Genomic DNA, 18,726 nt, shown 5'->3' with positions numbered 1-18,726 from the left:
AAGTTAAATGTATATAAAAATTACAACTAATAAAAATAAATTGTTAAATAATAATAAAACCAATTTTTAAAAAGTAGCAGCAAAATAATGTTTTTTCCCCCATCAGTCTGTTATACTTCATAAATCAAAAAGTAAACATTTATAAATTGACAAGAATGCAGTCAAATTAAAAAAATAAAGTCATTTATTGTATTATTTTTTAATAAAGATAATATTATTAAATAAAGCTAAAATTTATTCATTCAAGTGCAGTGTGTTGTATTCGTGTTTTCTTGATTTAATAAATACATCATCAGCCGGCAGGTCCGGTGCATAATGCAATGCGTCGTGACTCGTGTCAATTTTTTAACTATTACAATAGTGTAAAAAGATAGGAATTTTGACCACGTAATCATTTGGTCGATTGTGGTGCGCACCGATAGGCTAATGGAGAGTGACAGTACCGGCAGGCTGTAGACGGTAGTTTTCTTATTCCCAGCGAAAAAACAATACAACCTGTCTTTAAGAACGTCTTGATCGACTGTGATACAACAACTCTCCTGGCCTCCCTCTCCTTCTTTTCATAGAGTTTCTGGTACCCTGATTTATGTTTTCTTTTCCCCGACATTTTGTCAGTCAATCTCCTGCTCTTCCACCAAGTTCATCGTTAACTTCAGGACCTGCCGCCTCAACTCTGATTGGTTCTGTTCACGAGCTGGGGTGGGACTTACTATTTTATTGGGTCCATCTGATGTTTGTCACTGATTGAATAATTAATAAATACTTTAGATCGGACTAAACCATTTATAGGGAAGTAAGAGATATTTGGAAAAAATATTTAACCAAATTGCATGTTTTTGTGGTTTTCATTTAAATCTCAGGCATACAACTAATATAAATATTAGAATTTTTCATACAACAGGGGCCTATATAGTATAACTGCTGGATTTTGTGGGGCCCCCTGGGCAGTGGGGGCCCCTATAATTGTCACCACCTTTCACCCCACTAGCGACGGCCCTGTGTAACCTCCTCATGTTGTGGACAGGCAGTGCTGGTGGTTGTGTTATTTACAGAATATCAATATTTCTCATTTTGATTTTGATTATTACTTGTTAGTTTTTGACCAGATCAAGGGTTTACATTAGCCAAGGAAAAAATGTAGCCTATATCTAATAGAGAATCCTTGAATACTGTATGTTTAAATACTGTATGTAGCCTATAAGATGCATTTTTAGACATCAAGACTCATTGTTACATCTGGCTTTTATTTTCATGTCACAAACAACAAATGAAATCCAATTTAACTTTTGGTGAAGTGAGATAAATAACTATAAATGGCAAGTAGTGGAGACTGGGGATGATCCATTGAGGTATAAAAATGTCTGCCTATATCTCAATCATTTATATCATCTTTATCTGCAATAAGTCAAAGTTTTTTTGACATCTACAACTTACCCCTAAATTCAGTCAGCATGGGTTGAGTTGTAACAGTAGGTACAGTATAGCTACATATCATTAAAAAATCTATTTAAATGGGTGTACATCTGTTATTAAAATTGGATATCAAACTGAACTGAAACTGACGGGGACAATAAACTGCAGGGGGGCAGAAAAGTGTCATTCCTGCAAACAGTAGTAAAGTAAAATAGCGAGACTGAACTTTCTTTAATTTAGATGTTACATGACTGAAATGATATTTGCTCTTCCACGATCAAATCTGTGACATGACTCGTGTTAATATCCAGCGCTAGGTGGCGCAGTGAGCTCTGCACGACCGTTTATCATTAACTGAAATTTGATGTAAATAAATAGTTCAGATGATTTGAGCTGCAGATCCTGACAGATGAGTGCTCGATCATGATTGTTTCTCGTCGTTTATACTGGACGCTGTGGATGTTGTCTTGTTTTGGTGAGACTTTTTAGAAATGAAATAATGCTGTATGTTGAATTTCTGTGTATAAAATAACTAGTTAGTCCTATTTTATTTAAATTCAGAAAAATCTATGTCTACCAATTCATGAAGCTGTTCTTTTTTTTGTTACCAGTAAAAATAACTAGGCTACAGTAGTTGGATTAGTTAGCCCAAGTAATTTAATTGTATTATTTGTCTTTTTTTCTTAGGACAATATTTCGGTCAATATCTGCAGTTTCCTGAGTCGGCTAATGGAGCAGTGGGAGAGAGCGCGGTGTTCGCCCCTGTTAACCCACCCTCCATATCCATTCTTAAAACTGAATGGTTTTTTACTTCAACTATTATAATTACAGTAACATCTGGTGTACCTACAGTAACCCCCGCATATCAAGGCAGAGTTAGTTTTGACAATAACACACTCGCTCTGGAGCTGCAGAATCTGACACTGGGTGATTCTGGAAAATATAAACTCAGTTTAACACTTACTGCTGGAGATATACTTACAGGAGAAACTTCACTACGAGTGTTCGGTGAGTGTGTTGCTAAAACTTGGTTCAGCATTTTCTGTAAAATAATATCCTGTAAATATTTTACATTAAATTAACAGAAAACTACTGACAACCCCTGCTGTCAGTATTTTATTGTTAATTTACTGTTTCCCTTCTGTAATCTACTTTACAGTATGTTATTATTCCAGTATGCTGGAATAATACCATGCAAGTAAACACATTTGGAGAAACCGATTTGAACTATTTAAAATTAAAAACTATTAGTATTAGTCCTGTGAAATTATTTCATTTGAGTCCACTAAACAAAACATTTCTTAATCAGTGTTGGGTGTAATTCATTACTAAATAATTAATTACTGTAATGTAATTACTTTTCCCTTGAAAAAGTAAAGTAAGGGATTACTCTTATTTTTTCTGTAATTTGATTACAGTTCCTTCTGATGTAATTGCATTAAATACTGTATAGAACAATTATATAAACTGTCATGTGAAAAAGAAAGTACACCCTTTTGAATTCTATGTTTTACGTATCAGGACATAATAAAAAATCATAGATTTTTAGCAGGTCTGAAAATAAGATAAATACAACCTCAGATGAACAACAACATGTCATGACATTACTGTCATTATTTATTTAACCTAAAATAAAGCTAAAATGGAGAGGCCAATGTGTGACAAACTAAGTACACCCTATGATTTAATTGCTTGTAGAATCACCTTTAGCAGCAATAACTTGAAATAATAATTTTATAAATTACTTTTTCAGTCTCTCACATTGTTGTGGAGGAATTTTGGCCCTCTCTTCTTTACAACAATGCTTTAGTTCATTGATGTTTGTGGGCATCTGTTTGTGCACAGCTCTATGAAGGTCCCACCACAACATTTCAATCATGTTGAGGTCTGGACTTTGACTGGGCGTCTGGGCCAGTGCAACACCGTGATTCTATTCTTTTCAGACATTCTGTTGTAGATTTGCTGCTGTCGGACAGATGACCTCTCACCTTTATAAGATTGTCCGGGGCCCGTGTCATCAAGCTCGGCATGAGCATCGGGATCTTCATTTGACTTTATTTTGAATATTCATTCACGACACACTACAGGCAAGCAGTATATACCATAGGCTATTATCCAGCAACATGCAGATTTGTCACGTGACAACTGCTAATGCAAATGACATTAAGGGAGGCATTAGAAATTGATTAGATTTATTGATTTATTTTCGATATAACTATTTAAATGTATTAAAGTAATTACATTATATGTATATTTACTTTTGAGTTGAAAATATTATTTATTTATTTTTTTTTAGTAAAATCTTTAAGTTGCTAGGTGTTTTTTTGTTGTTGTTTTTGTGCAGTTTCTCTGAGCAGTGCACGGTCTGACTTTGGGGTGAATTTGCTGGGACTCCTGGGAAAATTAGCGACTGCCTGAATGTTTTCCACTTGTGAATAATCTTCCACACTATAGACTGGTGGAATTCAGATTTTTTTTAAATGGCCTTGTAACCCTTTCTAGATTGATGGGCAGCAACAATTGCTTCTCTAAGATGATGTCTTTCCTCCTTGGTATTGTTTTAACACACACCTGAATGCTCTAGATGAGCCAACTGCCAAAACTTCTGCTTTTTTAGAGTTGGTCACAATTGCTGATGATCAGTTAAAGGCATTTGATTAGCAGCGCCTGACTGCTACATACCCTCTTCATTTCTATGGAAGCAGTGAGGGTGCACTTAGATTGTCACACATGGCGTCTCCATTTTGGTCTAGTTTTTGTAACATATGCCATGACACGTTGTAATATGTCATGTGTTGTTTTTCATCTGAGGTAGTATTTATATAATTTTAAGACCTGCCAACCAGATGATTTTTTATTTTGTCCTGATACGTACAACCATAAAATCCAAAAGAGTGTCCTTTCTTTTTCACTTGACTGTAAAACAATAGTGGATTTAACAATCAAAATTTAGCGTCTAATGATAAAATGTATGTTTTAAATGTAATGTTCTCCTTTTAAATACTTTGGTCAGTTCAAGAATAATTTATGCAATTTTATATGATTTATTTTAAAGAATTAAAAGAGCAGTTTCATGTCTGACTTTGATATTTGATTTAGAAAGTAATTAGTAATAAGTAATGCAATATATTTTAGAGAGAGTAATTAGTAAATTAGCAACACTGATAATTAGTAATTAGTAGCTAGTAATTAATTACGTTTTTAGAGTAACTTACCCAACACTGTCCTTAACATAAAACTAAACTGCAAATTGTCTTGGAAAAGTTTTACCAATATAATAAACTTTTACAATAATATGTTATGCTATGGATTTTTATTGTTTTCCTTTTGTCCCAGGCCCTGACATTCAGTTTTTTCTATGAAAATCCATTAAACATAAATTGTATGCATTACAAACTGTGGCAATCTAAACACAAATTGCTGCTTTCCTTCATTTGTGGCATCATGTCCATCAAAACAAACAGGTTTACCTCTAATAAAAGGGTGTTTATCAATGTGGTGCAAATATTCAAACATAAATAAAAATTTCTAGGACTTCTGTACAGCCCTGGAAACACAGATTTGAGATATAGGGCCTCCCTGGACCCTGCAGTCAAAGACCCCTGATGGTCCCATTGGCATCTCCATAATATATATACCCGACACACGTTTTGTTTTTTAATACTATAATTTGCTAGCCATTTGTTAAATAAGGGCTATAATGGTTGCTTGATTCATCAGACTTGTACTCACATCTTTGTGGTTGTAGTCCTAATTTGGCAAGTTTCTGCCATGCAAAAGCACAAGGTTGTTTTTTGTTTTGTTTTGTTTTTTACAAATGTTAATTTGGTCCTAAATGTGAAAGACTAATTTTAGATCCAGTGTATTTATTCTTTCTCTTTTGTTTACACAGAAAAAATATCTAATGTCAGGCTTATTGGTCCAGAAGAATCATTAATAGAGGGCAACTCAACTGCTAACATCACCTCTGAGGGAACTGGCAGCGTCACCTCTGTGGAGTGGATGAAAGATAACAGTCCTCTGTCTCCTAGCAACCGCATCATCTTCTCACCTGATAACAGATCAGTGTCCATCAGTCCAGTGCAGAAATCAGACAGTGGGGAATATCAGTGTACTTATAGAAACCCTGTCAGCTCTGGGATGGCAAAACACAGCCTGATCATCAACTGTGAGTGTTAAACATTTAAACATCAAGATGACTTGAGCTCAAACCTGATGAAATATAGACATACTTCAGTGCTCAGTTTGTTCCTCTGACAGTGAGTCTCTTGTGTTTGTTCTAGATGGACCAGAAGATGTTTCTATTGAAGGTCCGAATGTGGTGGTTTTAGGGGTTCCTGTGTCTCTGTCTTGCTCTGCAAATTCTGAACCTTCTGCCTCATTCATCTGGAGGTTTAATGAAACAGACACCAGTGTGACCACACACACTTTCACCATAGAGAAGACTGACTTCACACACAGTGGAGATTACGAATGCACTGCCTCGAATAGTGTCACAAACAGTAGTGCCTCACAAAGACATGCTTTACTAGTTGAACGTAAGTGTTACAACTAACTCTAAATGTGTTTTCAACTTTTGATAACCAGTGTTTTGACTTTAGGAGCATGTCTGTTACCATTGGAGCTTTCTGTTGTCATAATTTTCTGCTTTTTTGTATGTACATCTCTGTTGCTCGTAATTGCCTTGTGTTGTCTTAATTATTTTTTTTTTTTTTAATTATTAAGGTTTTGATACTGTGTATTTGAAGTGTATTACAATTATTATTGTGTGCAGTATATGGCCTTGGTGCCCTGTTTTTTATTGTATCTTTCTATAGCTGGTGGAGGAGGAGGACTGACATCAGGAGCGATAGCTGGGATTGTCATCGGAGTTTTAGTGGCAGTTGCAGGCATTTGTGGTCTGTTTGTCTATTTAATAAAAACTAAGAAAATGTAAGTAATCCGGCACCTCCTGGTGTAATTTGTAATCACAGCTTTTATTTGACATATTATATACTTGTTACCATTAATAATGTGTGTACAAATTACAACTTGTATCAGCTTCCAACGGGTCTAAATCCACATATAACCTTTGAAGATCTCCATGATTAAAAAATATTCTTGTAAGATATCAAACTCAGAGTTTATGAATTATCCAATTTCAGTAAATTTTCCTAACATTCAAATTTATTTTTTATTTTTTTGCTGTTTTTTTTTATACATACCGTAATACAATGAAACTGGATTTTTGTGAGACAGAAATGTGGTAAAGATTTTAAATACTTTATTTGTCTTAACTCTACAGCCCAATGTTAAACAACAAACAAAAAGGAAAATCCAGTGGAGGTATGATTCTTCGTAATACCAACATGAGTATGGTTTGATAGAGACAACACTGATACTGATCATCCCATTATAGATTTCAGATGATCTATTCACATTACAAATGATTCAGTACATATTTCTCTCAGTATCAAACTTATTGAATGTTTTTTTCTTTAAGCAGCAGAAGCAACAGCAGCAGCAGCACAAAGCAAACAAGAGCCTGTGAGTGACTTTCAGTTTTTTCTTCTCATCACAACTATTCTTTTCATTATAGGACCCAATTTTAAAACTGTTAATCTGATGTCAAATGACACTTTACAAACACTTACAGTAAAGGTGTTTTTCAATAGTAGTAACTGATATTCAGTTGTTCTTCCTCTTAGCGGTAATTAAAAAGAGTATGGCTTTTATAGCAGGAGGGATGTGTGTATTTTTACTGTCAGCTCAAATGGACTTTAATCTTTCACATATTACTGTTCAAAAACATGCTGAGGATTGCAATTAAACTATGGATGTTATTAACAAAAATTCAATCATGATAAGCATTACCACTGATTAATAGTGGGCTTTCTGTTTCATGATTTAAATGTCAGAAACATTAACTTTTTACCACAATTTTAGCTCAAGAGACATCGTCATTGTGTCTGATGTTGTGATTATAATTTAAGAAAAACAAATAACTGTTTGTAGGAATCAAACTATGAAGAAATCATTGATATCCAGAAGATAAGAAGAGATGGAGCAGTTCCGGTGAATAGGAAGGAATCTACTACTATATACGAGAATTCCGGTTATGAAGAAAATGAAGAAAATGAATATGAAAATGTAAATGTAAAACATTGAGTTTCAAACAGTCCAAGGGCTCCTTTACCTCAGGTGAGCAGGTTAATTATATTTGACCCTTTGATTCACAAGCTATGCAAACCCCTTCTAACGCACAACATGGGTCTAAAAAGACCCGTATTCATTTCCTATGTTATTTCATGCATGGCTGGGCATTTTTTTGTTTCATCTTTTGAAATCACTTTATTTCAGCATTTAATATTCCATGATCTATGAATTCCATGATCCATTATTATACAAAATATCTTGTTTTCAATGATCACAAATTATTATTTTAATATTTCATAGGTTTTGTGTTACTACATCAAGTTAAACACATTGGTCAAAAATGACCCATCTATGCAAGCGTGATAAAACAAAAGATTAAAGACAACGTTTTGTTAAAAGAACCATTTTAGCAGTTATTTAGATCCACACATTTACTGTAACTCTTGAAATATGTTTATTTGCCACTTTGTCACACATAACATACACATATAACCGATAACACTGAAATTGAACTGTAGCGTAGTGAAACTGACATGAATTGTGGTGAATGTATTGGACATTGTATTGGACATGCTTCTCTTTCTAACTAGTAATGGATTTCGAGGTCAAGGTAACCTTAGCCTAACATTCAAATATTATATCCAGTTGTCTTTCACAAAATTAAAAAAAAATATATAAAATAAGACTAACATGTATGAAATATTCAAAAGCAGCCGTGTTGAGTTCTGAAATGTGTGGCAGGTGAATAGTTTTCTACAGTAAATATGTTTCTACTTACAAAAATGTACAAATATCAAAGGTTAGGGTCATGTGTGTAAAATTGATGTAGAAATACAAAAACTGTGTTTGTTTATAAAGTAAGAAAGGAAAGATAAAAATAATGATTTGTGGAAATCAAAAACAAGATATTTAATGAATACCTGGATTAATAAATGAAAAAAATACAATTCTTTCAAAGATTCAGCAAAGAAACACTTATTTGCCATGATTGAAATAACATAGGGAATGAATACGGGTCATTTTAATCCCATGTTGTGCATTATGGTTAGTGGCACAAAAAAGATTTTTATTTGAAAAGTAAGAAAGGAAAAATTTAAATAAGGATTTGTAATGATCTAAAACAAGTTAATTGAGGAATACCTGGAATACTGAATGATGAAATTAATTTCTTGCATAGATATAGAAAATCAAATCTCAGTCGGGTCACTTTAGACCCATGTTGTGCATCAAAGGTTTAAATTCAGTCTGTCCTGTTGTACAGCATTATACTGTATGTGTGCTTTGGCTGCATCATAAAACAAGTGTATTCTGTCCTGTAGTCCTGCAGTAACGTTAGGAAATCATTTGCTTGGATTATTTTATCATATGCTTGTGTAACCTCTCTATTCGGGTATCAAACCATCATGAGGAATTGAAGACTGAAACATCTACTTTCTTTCTTTCTTTCTTTCTTTCTTTCTTTCTTTCTTTCTTTCTTTCTTTCTTTCTTTCTTTCTTTCTTTCTTTCTTTCTTTCTTTCTTTCTTTCTTACAGGCCTACATTAAATCTATGCAAACAGAACTCAGTAGAACAGATTTAACAGCTGTTCTTTACATAGTCCTACATATTTCCCATCTTGTCTGTTTATTTATTAAATACTTTGGCTAGTTTTTAAATGTAAATGATATTTATTTATAATTAATAAATTACTCTGGCTGATCACATTCACCAAACAGTTTATCAAAAATCATCAGATACATCCTCATTCTTGGACTGGGAACATACAAGAACTGTGATTGTGGGTAATAAAAACAGAGGTTTCATTGTTGAGATTCACCTTTGGACCCGAGCACAAAGTCATACAGGGGAAAGAAATGAGGAAGAGACATGGTCGTAAATATGGAGTTTTGGTAAAGAAATGAATATTGTTCATTATCTTTTTCAAAGAGTGCAATATAAATACTGTCCTGTTATTTAAATTTTCTTTGCTAGAAATGAAGAGTTTGTCTTGTTCATTCCACCCTCTGGTTCTGGTTTTCAGCTCTTTTGAATATTTAAAAGGCCACATACAGTACTGTAGATTTTTTTTCTTCATGATGTGATAACACTGACATACAAATGATAAGAATTTACCAAGGCAGATATAGTGAGTTAAACTTTAACTAGGGTTTTTTTTTTTTTTTTCATGAGGATGAGTGATTTTCATCATGGATGAATTCTGAATAAACTGCAGGTACCAAAACTGTCAAATGGCCACTTTTACCACTTCAACACTGTGTGTGTTTAAAACAATTTAATACATTTGTTGAAATGATATAAGTACTGCATGCATGAAGTTTTCCACTTCAAATATAATATAAGGCTAGATCATATAGCAATACAAGATTAAAGTCGTAATATTTTGAGAATAAATGTAAAATTACAAGAATGAATTCATAGCACGACAATAACATCAGTATGAGAATAAAATTGTCATTTTTGAGAATAAAGTCAAAAGGATGTGATGTACCATAGAAACATGTTCTGTGTTGTTTACCATCACGATCACCAGCTAGAGTGCCCTTGATAGCCACCAGAGGGCACTCCACCCCAGATTATTGTCATTCCCTCACGAACTACATTTCCCAGAACTCACTGCCCAGTCTTATCATCCCTGACATCTCATTACACCTTGTTAACTCTGTCTATATAAACCCGGAATACCCAATGTGAAGTCTTGTATGTGTCAGCACTGCATTTCTGAGTGTCCTGTCTCTGGTTTCTCATGGTCATGGTTTTTGAGGCCTCTGCCCTGGGCTCTGTTTTATGTTTTTTGGATTACCCTTTAATAAAATACTACATTTGGATTCTCAACCTTTGCGTCTCAGAGCAGTTCATGACAGTTTACATTCACATTCACGTTTGCTATTCATGTGTTTGCATGGTGGTTTTTTAATGATATTTTAAATGTTTTATTTTCATGATGTTTTAAAAATTCTGTACAGTTGTAACACTTTATTTGTGCTAAATTAGATATTAATAAATACTGACACATCTACCACTCAGATTGTTTTTTTTCCCCCTTTCAAATATTTGAATAATATTCAAAAGTAATTGTGTTACTTTGTTCTTAATCATTCTCAGAGTGGTAGCAGACTTTGTCCCAGCATCAGTGCAGTAAACATAGGACCAAAACACTTGTTTCAACCATCCCGACAGCGCCTCCTGCCAGTTAAAGGTGAACTAAGTAACTTTTTTACTTAACCGAACAGCTTCGGAGTCATTGGAATAGTTATATGACTTTTTTCGGGTTGAATGGTGGTCGTCTCTCACCCCCCTATCGCCTGTGAGCGGAAAAACCACCCTTGCAACTTTGAGCCGGCGGCCGCAGCGTCAGGAAGTATCGCGTGATATCAGGTCTCGCGATGTAACGAATTGCTTTACGGCAAAAAAAATCTGCTAAAACTCTGTCATTATTGCGCTCCCTCATGCTGTTCGAACCCGAATGAAGAAGACGTTTTAAAGAATGTCCCATCTGCCTTGATTTCGTTGATCTACTAGCCTCTGGTATCTGAGAGTCGCCAACAATTTTTTCGACAGTGTTGTCAAATATCTATTCCGAAGCTGTAGGGGGAGCTCTATAGAGAAACCTGCGAGCAAAAAGCGAGAATACAGCAAAGAAATTCCCGAAACTGCATAGCCCTGCTTTAAACCTGTTTTGCCCTTAAACTAAAAAACTCTGATATTGCACACTTAAGGGTGTGTTGCAGTACTACTACACCTGCCGTATTATCATTACAATGATACATGAAACAATCAATACAAAAAAGTAAAAAAAAAGTACTGCATGAAAGAATTCACTTACCGCACTCAAAAACAGCTTTGCGGCTTTAACTCCAAATCGGCATGACGTAAAGAAGAAATGTTTTCGCAGGTCTGGTAGGCATTGCGTGCTGTAGGTGCTAACGAAATTTGACGTACATGACGTGAGTGGTTTTCAAGGAAATCTTAATGGTACATCCGTCCCACGTTTTAATCGTCCCGGCTCTCCCCTACTATCTAAAAAATAAGTACTAGTAGCATGAAAATAGATACTAGTACATTTTAAGGATTAAATGTTAAAACGGCTTGCCATAATAGTAGATAATGCATATCATGAATATCTAAAATATCTTTATCTTTGCAAAGAAATTTGATTGATTTGAGCTGCTAATTCATGGATTTAATCACTACACATTATTTTATAACACCATGAACAATCACATTAAAATCTGAACCTCCAATGAATTTAGTATATCTTTTTGTCAGACAAATTAAATGTGATTTAACTGAAGTGAACTGACAAAAATTACCAAATTTATAATAAATTAAAAACAAAAAAAACAAAGGACTACATACTGAATAGACTGCTGAATATACCAAATGTGCTCCAATGTGTACTTTATGTACTTAATATCAGTAGGCTATTCCATGTAGCCTAAACTCCTTATGTTGAGCTGTGGAGAGACAGTGCTGGTGCTTGTGTTACTTACACAATATCAAAGTATCTCATTTTTATGTCAGTCACTTGCTGGAGTTTGACAAGATCAAGGGTTTACATTTATAGAATATGGAGGGTCGATGCACAGCTGGAGATCGGGAAGTCCGAAGCAGAGCCAGTGCAACGATAGACCAAGGTGGAGCCAGAGGGACGAGGGATCCCGGCAGAGCCTGAGGAATGACAGACCATGGTGGAGCCGAGGGAGCATTGAGCCAAGGTGGAGCCGATGTAGAAAATAAAGGTTGCCTCAAAAAACTCATGCAGGGGCTCAGCTAGAATATTGAAGAACTCACTCAGAACTCCAGGACGCTACACTGAGAGAAACTGTAAATATATTGATACATATCAAAATATTGGTTAAAATATGTATTATGTAATATAAGTAAAAATATGAATATTTAAATCACAATCATGAACTATGAAAAAACAATATTAACAGGCAATTGAGTTTTGCAAATCGGCTTTTACATTAACTATGATTTAAAAAACAAATCATTACAAAACTATGAAGATTTAAAAACAGAGTAAAATAAACAAAACTTTTTGATATGTGTTGTGACATGATTTAAATGTATAAATTATAGCTTTCTCTCAGTGTAGGATCCTGGAGGGATCTTGAAGGCTATGGGGCACACACATTGACCATAAAGAAACATTTCTTTCATTGTTTTTTGGGCCTTCAGTAACGCCCTGGACCTCCGTAATTCAAGTAACAACATTTGTTCACAATTCATCAACGCAAACTCACGTGTTTGTGGTAGTTTTAGCCCTTAATTAGCCACTTTTTGCCACACAAAAGCTCAAGCTCTCCTGCTGTTTTACAAGTGCGAACTTAGTCCTAACTAAATTTCATTCAGTGCTCACTAAATATGAAAGACTCATTTTAGATCCAGTGTCTTTGTTCTTTCTCTCTCTCACACACACAGAAAAAAAAAAAAAAAACTGATGTCAGGCTTATTGGTCCAGAAGAATCATTAATAGAGGGCGACTCATCTGCTAACATCACCTCTGAGGGAACCTGACTACTGGAAAGGTGTTTTTATTATTATTATCATTTTAAATGATTTTGACAAAACTTCTGTTTTTATGTTTTACTGTAGTAATAGAAACTTTGTAATGATCAGGAATTGATGTAGCAAATTTTAAACTTTAATAATGTGTCTTCATTAAATCTGGGTACATCAGATTACAACATTAATGTTAACATTCCATATGATTTCAAATGTATTTTCAATAAATTTAAAGAAACATAATGTAAAATCAACACCACATCATAACATTGATTCAATGACATTACTATTGCTATTTTGTTCAAATTTCAACAGTGTTTCAGCATAACCAAGGGTGCAAACGTATAATGTTGAACCAACATCACATTATAGCATTGATTCAACAACAATACCTTTGATATATATTATACTGTATATCATTTTTATTAATTTCAACAGTGATTAAACAATAGTGTTGTAGAATCAACAACACTGTAACTTTTACTGAATAATATTACCATTGATTTGGATAATGTTTAAAACTTCAACACTGTTTTAATAATAACTGAGGGTGCAAGAGATGCAATTATTATTGTAATTTTAATTCAGTTCCATTGACATTGATGCATCAGTGCTTATTTAGCATGATTTAAATGGTTTATTGCCATCTGGGACCTCTTTCTCTTCCTCCACTTCCTCCTCCTCTTCCTCCTCCTACTGTGGCAAACACACAAGAACAGTAACAGACTATTCAAAGCACAACACTAGAACAGTTAAAACAAAGTTCTATGAAACAGAAAAAAATTATTAGAAGTACATAATTTTTTCAAAATATACATTTTTAAAAATAGAAAATATCTTTGTATAAGTGGTAAATTAAGGTTAAAGCATTGGTTATCAAATTTCAGGTTAATTTTAACTGCTTACCTTTAACTCGTAAAGCATGTCTTTGTGAGGCACTTCTCTTTGTGACACTATTCCAGGCAGTGCATTCGTAATCTCCACTGTGTGTGAAGTCAGTCTTCTCTATGGTGAAAGTGTGTGTGGTCACACTGGTGTCTGTTTCATTAAACCTCCAGATGAATGAGGCAGAAGGTTCAGATTTTGCAGAGCAAGACAGAGACACTTGAACCCCTAAATCCACCACATTCAGACCTTTAATAGAAACATCTTCTGGTCCATCTAGAACAAACACAAGAGACTCACTGTCAGAGGAACAAACTGAGCACTGAAGTATGTCTATATTTCATCAGGTTTGAGCTCAAGTCATCTTGATGTTTAAATGTTTAACACTCACAGTTGATGATCAGGCTGTGTTTTGCCATCCCAGAGCTGACAGGGTTTCTATAAGTACACTGATATTCCCCACTGTCTGATCTCTGCACTGGACTGATGGACACTGATCTGTTATCAGGTGAGAAGATGATGCGGTTGCTAGGAGACAGAGGACTGTTATCTTTCATCCACTGCACAGAGGTGATGATGCCAGTTCCCTCAGAGGTGATGTTAGCAGATGAGTCGCCCTCTATTAATGATTCTTCTGGACCAATAAGCCTGACATTAGATATTTTTTCTGTGTGAATGAGGGAGAATGAACAAAAACACTGGATCAAAACGAGCCTTTCACATTTAGTGAACACTGAATGAAATTCAATTTAGTGTGGCTCAGGGCAGTACTGAAGCCCCAACAACAATGACAGAAATGCTTATTTATGCTTGAATAGCCTAGGTGTTTTAACGCCTATACAAGAACCCTTTAATATGACCTTAAGATTAAAAACACCCTTTTATTAAGGGCAAAACGGTTTGTCATGATATAAATTGTGTGAAAATCTATATAAATAACTTCATGATTAATACTGAGATGGGTTTTGTTTGAGGTTCAAACAATAACATTCCATGCCATAAAAGGTAAAGTTCCAAAGGTACTAAATAACGAAAGTAAAAAGTCTTAATGCAATCATATTGCAACAGCAAAATGTAAACCGTATTTTATTTAAAATCAACCTATAACATTCATATGTGCATGTCTGGTTTACAACACTAGAATCAACCAGCTACCTTGAGTAAAAGCAGGCATGTCTAAATTATCATTCATTAGTTAGTACTTCAGCTTGCCACTTTATAATGTCATTTTTCCCTCATCCATGATTCTTGTTTAAATTATAGCATATTAAATTTACAAATTAAAAGAAACCAACCATATAATTCACATAATTATTACATACACATTTTTGTCATCATCTATTAGACATTTAACCTTTGCTTAAATAATAAATCAAGTTTTAGCAAACACACTCACCGAATACTTGTAGTGAAGTTTCTCCTCTAAGTACTATATCTCCAGCAGGAGGTGTTACACTGAGTCTGTATATTCCAGAATCATCCAGTCTCAGATTCTGCAGCTCCAGAGCGAGTGTGTTGATGTCAAAACTAACTCTGCCTTCATATGTGGGGTTTACTGTAGTTACACCAGATGCTACTGTAATTATAAAAATTGAATTAAAAGTCCATTGAGTTAGAAGAATGGATGTGGAGGAGGGTGAGTTATCAGGGGCGAGCACCACGCTTTCTCCCACTGCTCCATTAGCCGACTCAGGAAACTGCAGATCTTGACCGAAATATTGCCCTAAGAAAAAAAGACAAATAGATAATTCTGCAGGTAGATAATTAAATTCAACACACAGCATTATTTAGATGCTTGAAAGTCTCACCAAAACACAACAAAATCCACAGCATACAGTATAAATGATAAGAAACCATGATCAAGCTCTCATCTGTCAGGAGCTGCAGCTCAAATCATCTGAACTATTTACGTCGGTTTTCAGTTAATGATAAACGGCCGTTTTAGAGTGCAGAGATATCACTGCGTCACCACTGGATATTATCACGAGTCATGTCATAGATTTGATAGTGGTAGAGCAAATAACCTTAAGTCAACAGGGCAGGGGAGAGTTGTAACATTGTGTGTTTGTGGTCTGTTAATGCACTGATGCTGGGACGCTGTCTGCCACCTCTAGAAAAAATATTTAGAGCATACAATTACTGTTAAATATGCATACAATATAAATATGTGGGTAAGATGTGTCAGTAATCACTAATATCTAATTTAGCACATTAAACAGTCTCGGCTGTTACAACTCTACGGAAGTCCCCCGCGGCGAGGCAGGAAAAATTACAGTGATTTTTTTTTCTGCAGGTCATCACCATTGACCTATATCAAGCATATACAGTAGCCTAAACGATTTAGCCAAAATGATTAAATATTACATTTTGAGAGGCAAAATTCACAAAAGTTAACCTTCAGTTAAATAATTGTTACTGCCAGTTAAAAGAAACTTTCTTAATATTACACAGTTGTGGTAGCCTATATACTTATACAGGGAATTACAGTATAGGCCTACACCAGTAACCAACAGATAAACCAAACTAGTTCACTAAACAGGCAATATATAGGCTACAAAATATTGAATGTAAATGATAGCCTACATATAAAACATAATGCGAAAAACATTTAAAACAACATTTACAAAACATCATGCAAACATGAATAGTAAACTTACATGAAATCAATACATAAACACAACAACAAAACAGTGACCGTGCAAACAGCGAGAGTTTTCTGCATTACATTATGCTTCTGAGCTTACTCTCAAATACAGTACTTTGATGTTTTTAAGTATGAAACTGTTTTTTCCTAGTATGTAAGCAACTATTGTACAACACATCCCTTTGAGTTTATTCCCAAAAATGACAACTTTATTCTTGTATACACACAACGTTATTGTTGTAATGCTGTGAATTCATTCTTTTAATTGTTCATTTATTCTCAAAATATTACAACTTTAATCTTGTATTGCTACTACTTTATTCTCATATAGCCTTATATTTATGGAGAACTTGATGCATTAGGTAATTTTACTTTTACGCAGTATCATTTATATCGCTACAACAAATGTTGTATAAAATTGGGTTAAACAAAATTTTTTCACGTACTGTTGAAGTGGTAAAAGTGGACATTTGACAGTTTTGGTACCTGCAGTTTGTCCAGATTTTAAATCATGATGAGCACCACTCATACTCATGGAAAAAACACACAATCGCAAGATTAACTTACTGCATTTGTTTTGATAAATCAGTATCAATACACAGAATGTAGACTCATAAAAAACCCCGAAAAACAACAACAACTGAAAACCAGAACCAGAAGGTGGAATGAACAAGAAATAAAATTTATTTTGAGCAAAAAATTAAATAAAATCTTGAGTTAAAATTATTGTTACGGCTCAGTTTTGTTTTGGGTTTGTTCTGTTGTCTTCTCTTTTTTTTATAGGTTGCAAGATAAGGATCCACACCTGTCATGAATTTGGAAAGCAGTATTTAAGAAGTCCTGTGTGGGAGGATATTCTGACCCCTATTCTGCAGTTGTGCTCAGGAGCTGGACCTTCATATTGTTTTTCTCTTTATTGTTTGCTTATTTTCTGTTGAACATCTATTTTATTTATCATATAACCCCTAGACGTAAATAAATATTTTGTTTAATTTATTTTTGGACTCTGATCCCTTTATTTTGTTACTTCCTTGAGCCGGAATGTAACATTATAAATAACAGGGAAGTAGATATATTGCATTCTTTGGAAAAGATAATGAACACTTAATCAAACAATATAACTTCCACATAAGCAATGGCCATATAAATTTGTTAACCAAAACTCCCTATTTATGGCCAGAGCAAAATTTCACTGCCTCATTTCTTTCCCTGATCGATGTATTCGGGTCTAAGGTGAAATTAGTCATGAATGTAATCTCTGTTTTTTTTATCACCCACAATCACAGTTCTCGTATTTTCACAATGAGGATGTATCTGATGATTTCTGAGATGCTGTCTGATGTGTAATTATTAGTAGCTAAATATTAGATATAGTCTGAGTGAAATATTAACTATAAATTCATATTATTTATATTTAAAAACTAGCACAAATATTTAATAAACGATCATGGGCAAGATGGGAAACATGGACTATATAAAGAACAGCTGTTACAGTTTTTTTACCATCGCTATGACACTCCAATATTTTTAACAATTTTACTAATTTTAAAATGAGTAAGGGGCATATTTAAAACGGTTAATTTCATGCTCAGAATCACACATTGCAAACTAAACTCCAACACTAATTTTCAAAATACAATAATACACTATTTCTACCAAAACACTATCACATGTTCTCTTCCAACAGGAACATTCAGTCAACCATAGCACAATGTCATAAAACACTAACATCAGATGGAATTACAGAAACTGTATTATTGTATATGTTGTCAGGTCTGCCCCTATACAATAGACAGTATATTGTATTGATCATAGATTGTGTTTTGCACTGCAGTTTTTTTTTGAAGTCTCTACATTTTTGTTTTGTTTGGGTTTAGTAAATTTGTGCATTTTGCTTCTTTTGCTGCAGAAATTCAATACAAAAATAAAATAAAATGAATGACCCTTCTCAGAGTAGCTTTATAGAATGTACTGTATGGTTTATGAACAAAAGAAGACAGAGACAGAATTGCTGCAGTAAAGACTTAGAAACAGGACATTTCTGTAAGATAACAAAAAATATGCAATATAGCTGCCATTTACAGTATTACTGTATGTGAAAATACAAAATATACAAACCGAAAAAAGCCATCTTCTAATCT

At 34.1% G+C, this 18,726-nt stretch overlaps 2 protein-coding genes across 5 annotated transcripts; one reads left to right on the top strand and one right to left on the bottom strand.

Annotated features, from left to right (window-relative positions):
* Positions 1 to 1,787: 1,787 nt before the first annotated feature.
* On the top strand, positions 1,788 to 12,234 carry LOC311077191 (cell adhesion molecule CEACAM20-like). Of its 4 annotated transcripts, XR_014604795.1 has the most exons (10): positions 1,801 to 1,888; positions 2,101 to 2,421; positions 5,306 to 5,581; positions 5,697 to 5,951; positions 6,231 to 6,345; positions 6,698 to 6,738; positions 6,896 to 6,939; positions 7,408 to 7,593; positions 10,651 to 10,744; positions 12,113 to 12,234. XR_014604795.1 is itself a non-coding variant. In XM_084139022.1 (9 exons), exons 1-8 carry the CDS (start codon positions 1,837 to 1,839, stop codon positions 7,558 to 7,560), a joined length of 1,257 nt encoding a protein of 418 aa, XP_083995148.1. In that variant the 5' UTR covers positions 1,801 to 1,836; the 3' UTR covers positions 7,561 to 7,593; positions 9,082 to 10,495. The 4 variants fall into 4 exon arrangements, 3 of the variants coding, with proteins under 3 accessions (XP_083995149.1, XP_083995148.1, XP_083995147.1); XM_084139022.1 differs by lacking the exons at positions 10,651 to 10,744; positions 12,113 to 12,234 and adding an exon at positions 9,082 to 10,495; XM_084139023.1 differs by lacking the exons at positions 10,651 to 10,744; positions 12,113 to 12,234 and having other exon boundaries at positions 1,788 to 1,888; positions 6,899 to 6,939; positions 7,408 to 10,495.
* Positions 12,235 to 13,175: 941 nt separating this feature from the next.
* LOC311077190 (cell adhesion molecule CEACAM20-like) lies at positions 13,176 to 15,859 on the bottom strand. The gene is made up of 5 exons (XM_084139020.1): positions 15,750 to 15,859; positions 15,338 to 15,664; positions 14,333 to 14,608; positions 13,963 to 14,217; positions 13,176 to 13,752 (listed from the first exon to the last, which is right to left on the bottom strand). The coding sequence occupies exons 1-5, from the start codon at positions 15,796 to 15,798 to the stop codon at positions 13,694 to 13,696; spliced, it is 966 nt and encodes a 321-aa protein (XP_083995146.1). The 5' UTR covers positions 15,799 to 15,859; the 3' UTR covers positions 13,176 to 13,693.
* Positions 15,860 to 18,726: the final 2,867 nt, after the last annotated feature.

Source organism: Abramis brama (assembly GCF_963993115.1).
Source record: "Abramis brama genome assembly, contig: SCAFFOLD_135, whole genome shotgun sequence".
Classification (NCBI taxonomy): domain Eukaryota; kingdom Metazoa; phylum Chordata; class Actinopteri; order Cypriniformes; family Leuciscidae; genus Abramis; species Abramis brama.
Note: the sequence above shows the minus strand (reverse complement) of the source record. Positions and strands in the feature narration are given on the sequence as shown.

Coding starts and splice junctions, on each gene's coding strand:
- LOC311077191 (XM_084139022.1), top strand. CDS start 1,837: ATGATTGTTTCTCGTCGTTTATACTGGACGCTGTGGATGTTGTCTTGT. Junction 2,422..5,305: donor AACTTCACTACGAGTGTTCG/GTGAGTGTGTTG, acceptor TTGTTTACACAG/AAAAAATATCTAATGTCAGG. Junction 6,940..7,407: donor CACAAAGCAAACAAGAGCCT/GTGAGTGACTTT, acceptor AACTGTTTGTAG/GAATCAAACTATGAAGAAAT.
- LOC311077190 (XM_084139020.1), bottom strand. CDS start 15,798: ATGGTTTCTTATCATTTATACTGTATGCTGTGGATTTTGTTGTGTTTT. Junction 15,665..15,749: donor GTGGATTTTGTTGTGTTTTG/GTGAGACTTTCA, acceptor TTTTTTTCTTAG/GGCAATATTTCGGTCAAGAT. Junction 14,609..15,337: donor AACTTCACTACAAGTATTCG/GTGAGTGTGTTT, acceptor TCATTCACACAG/AAAAAATATCTAATGTCAGG.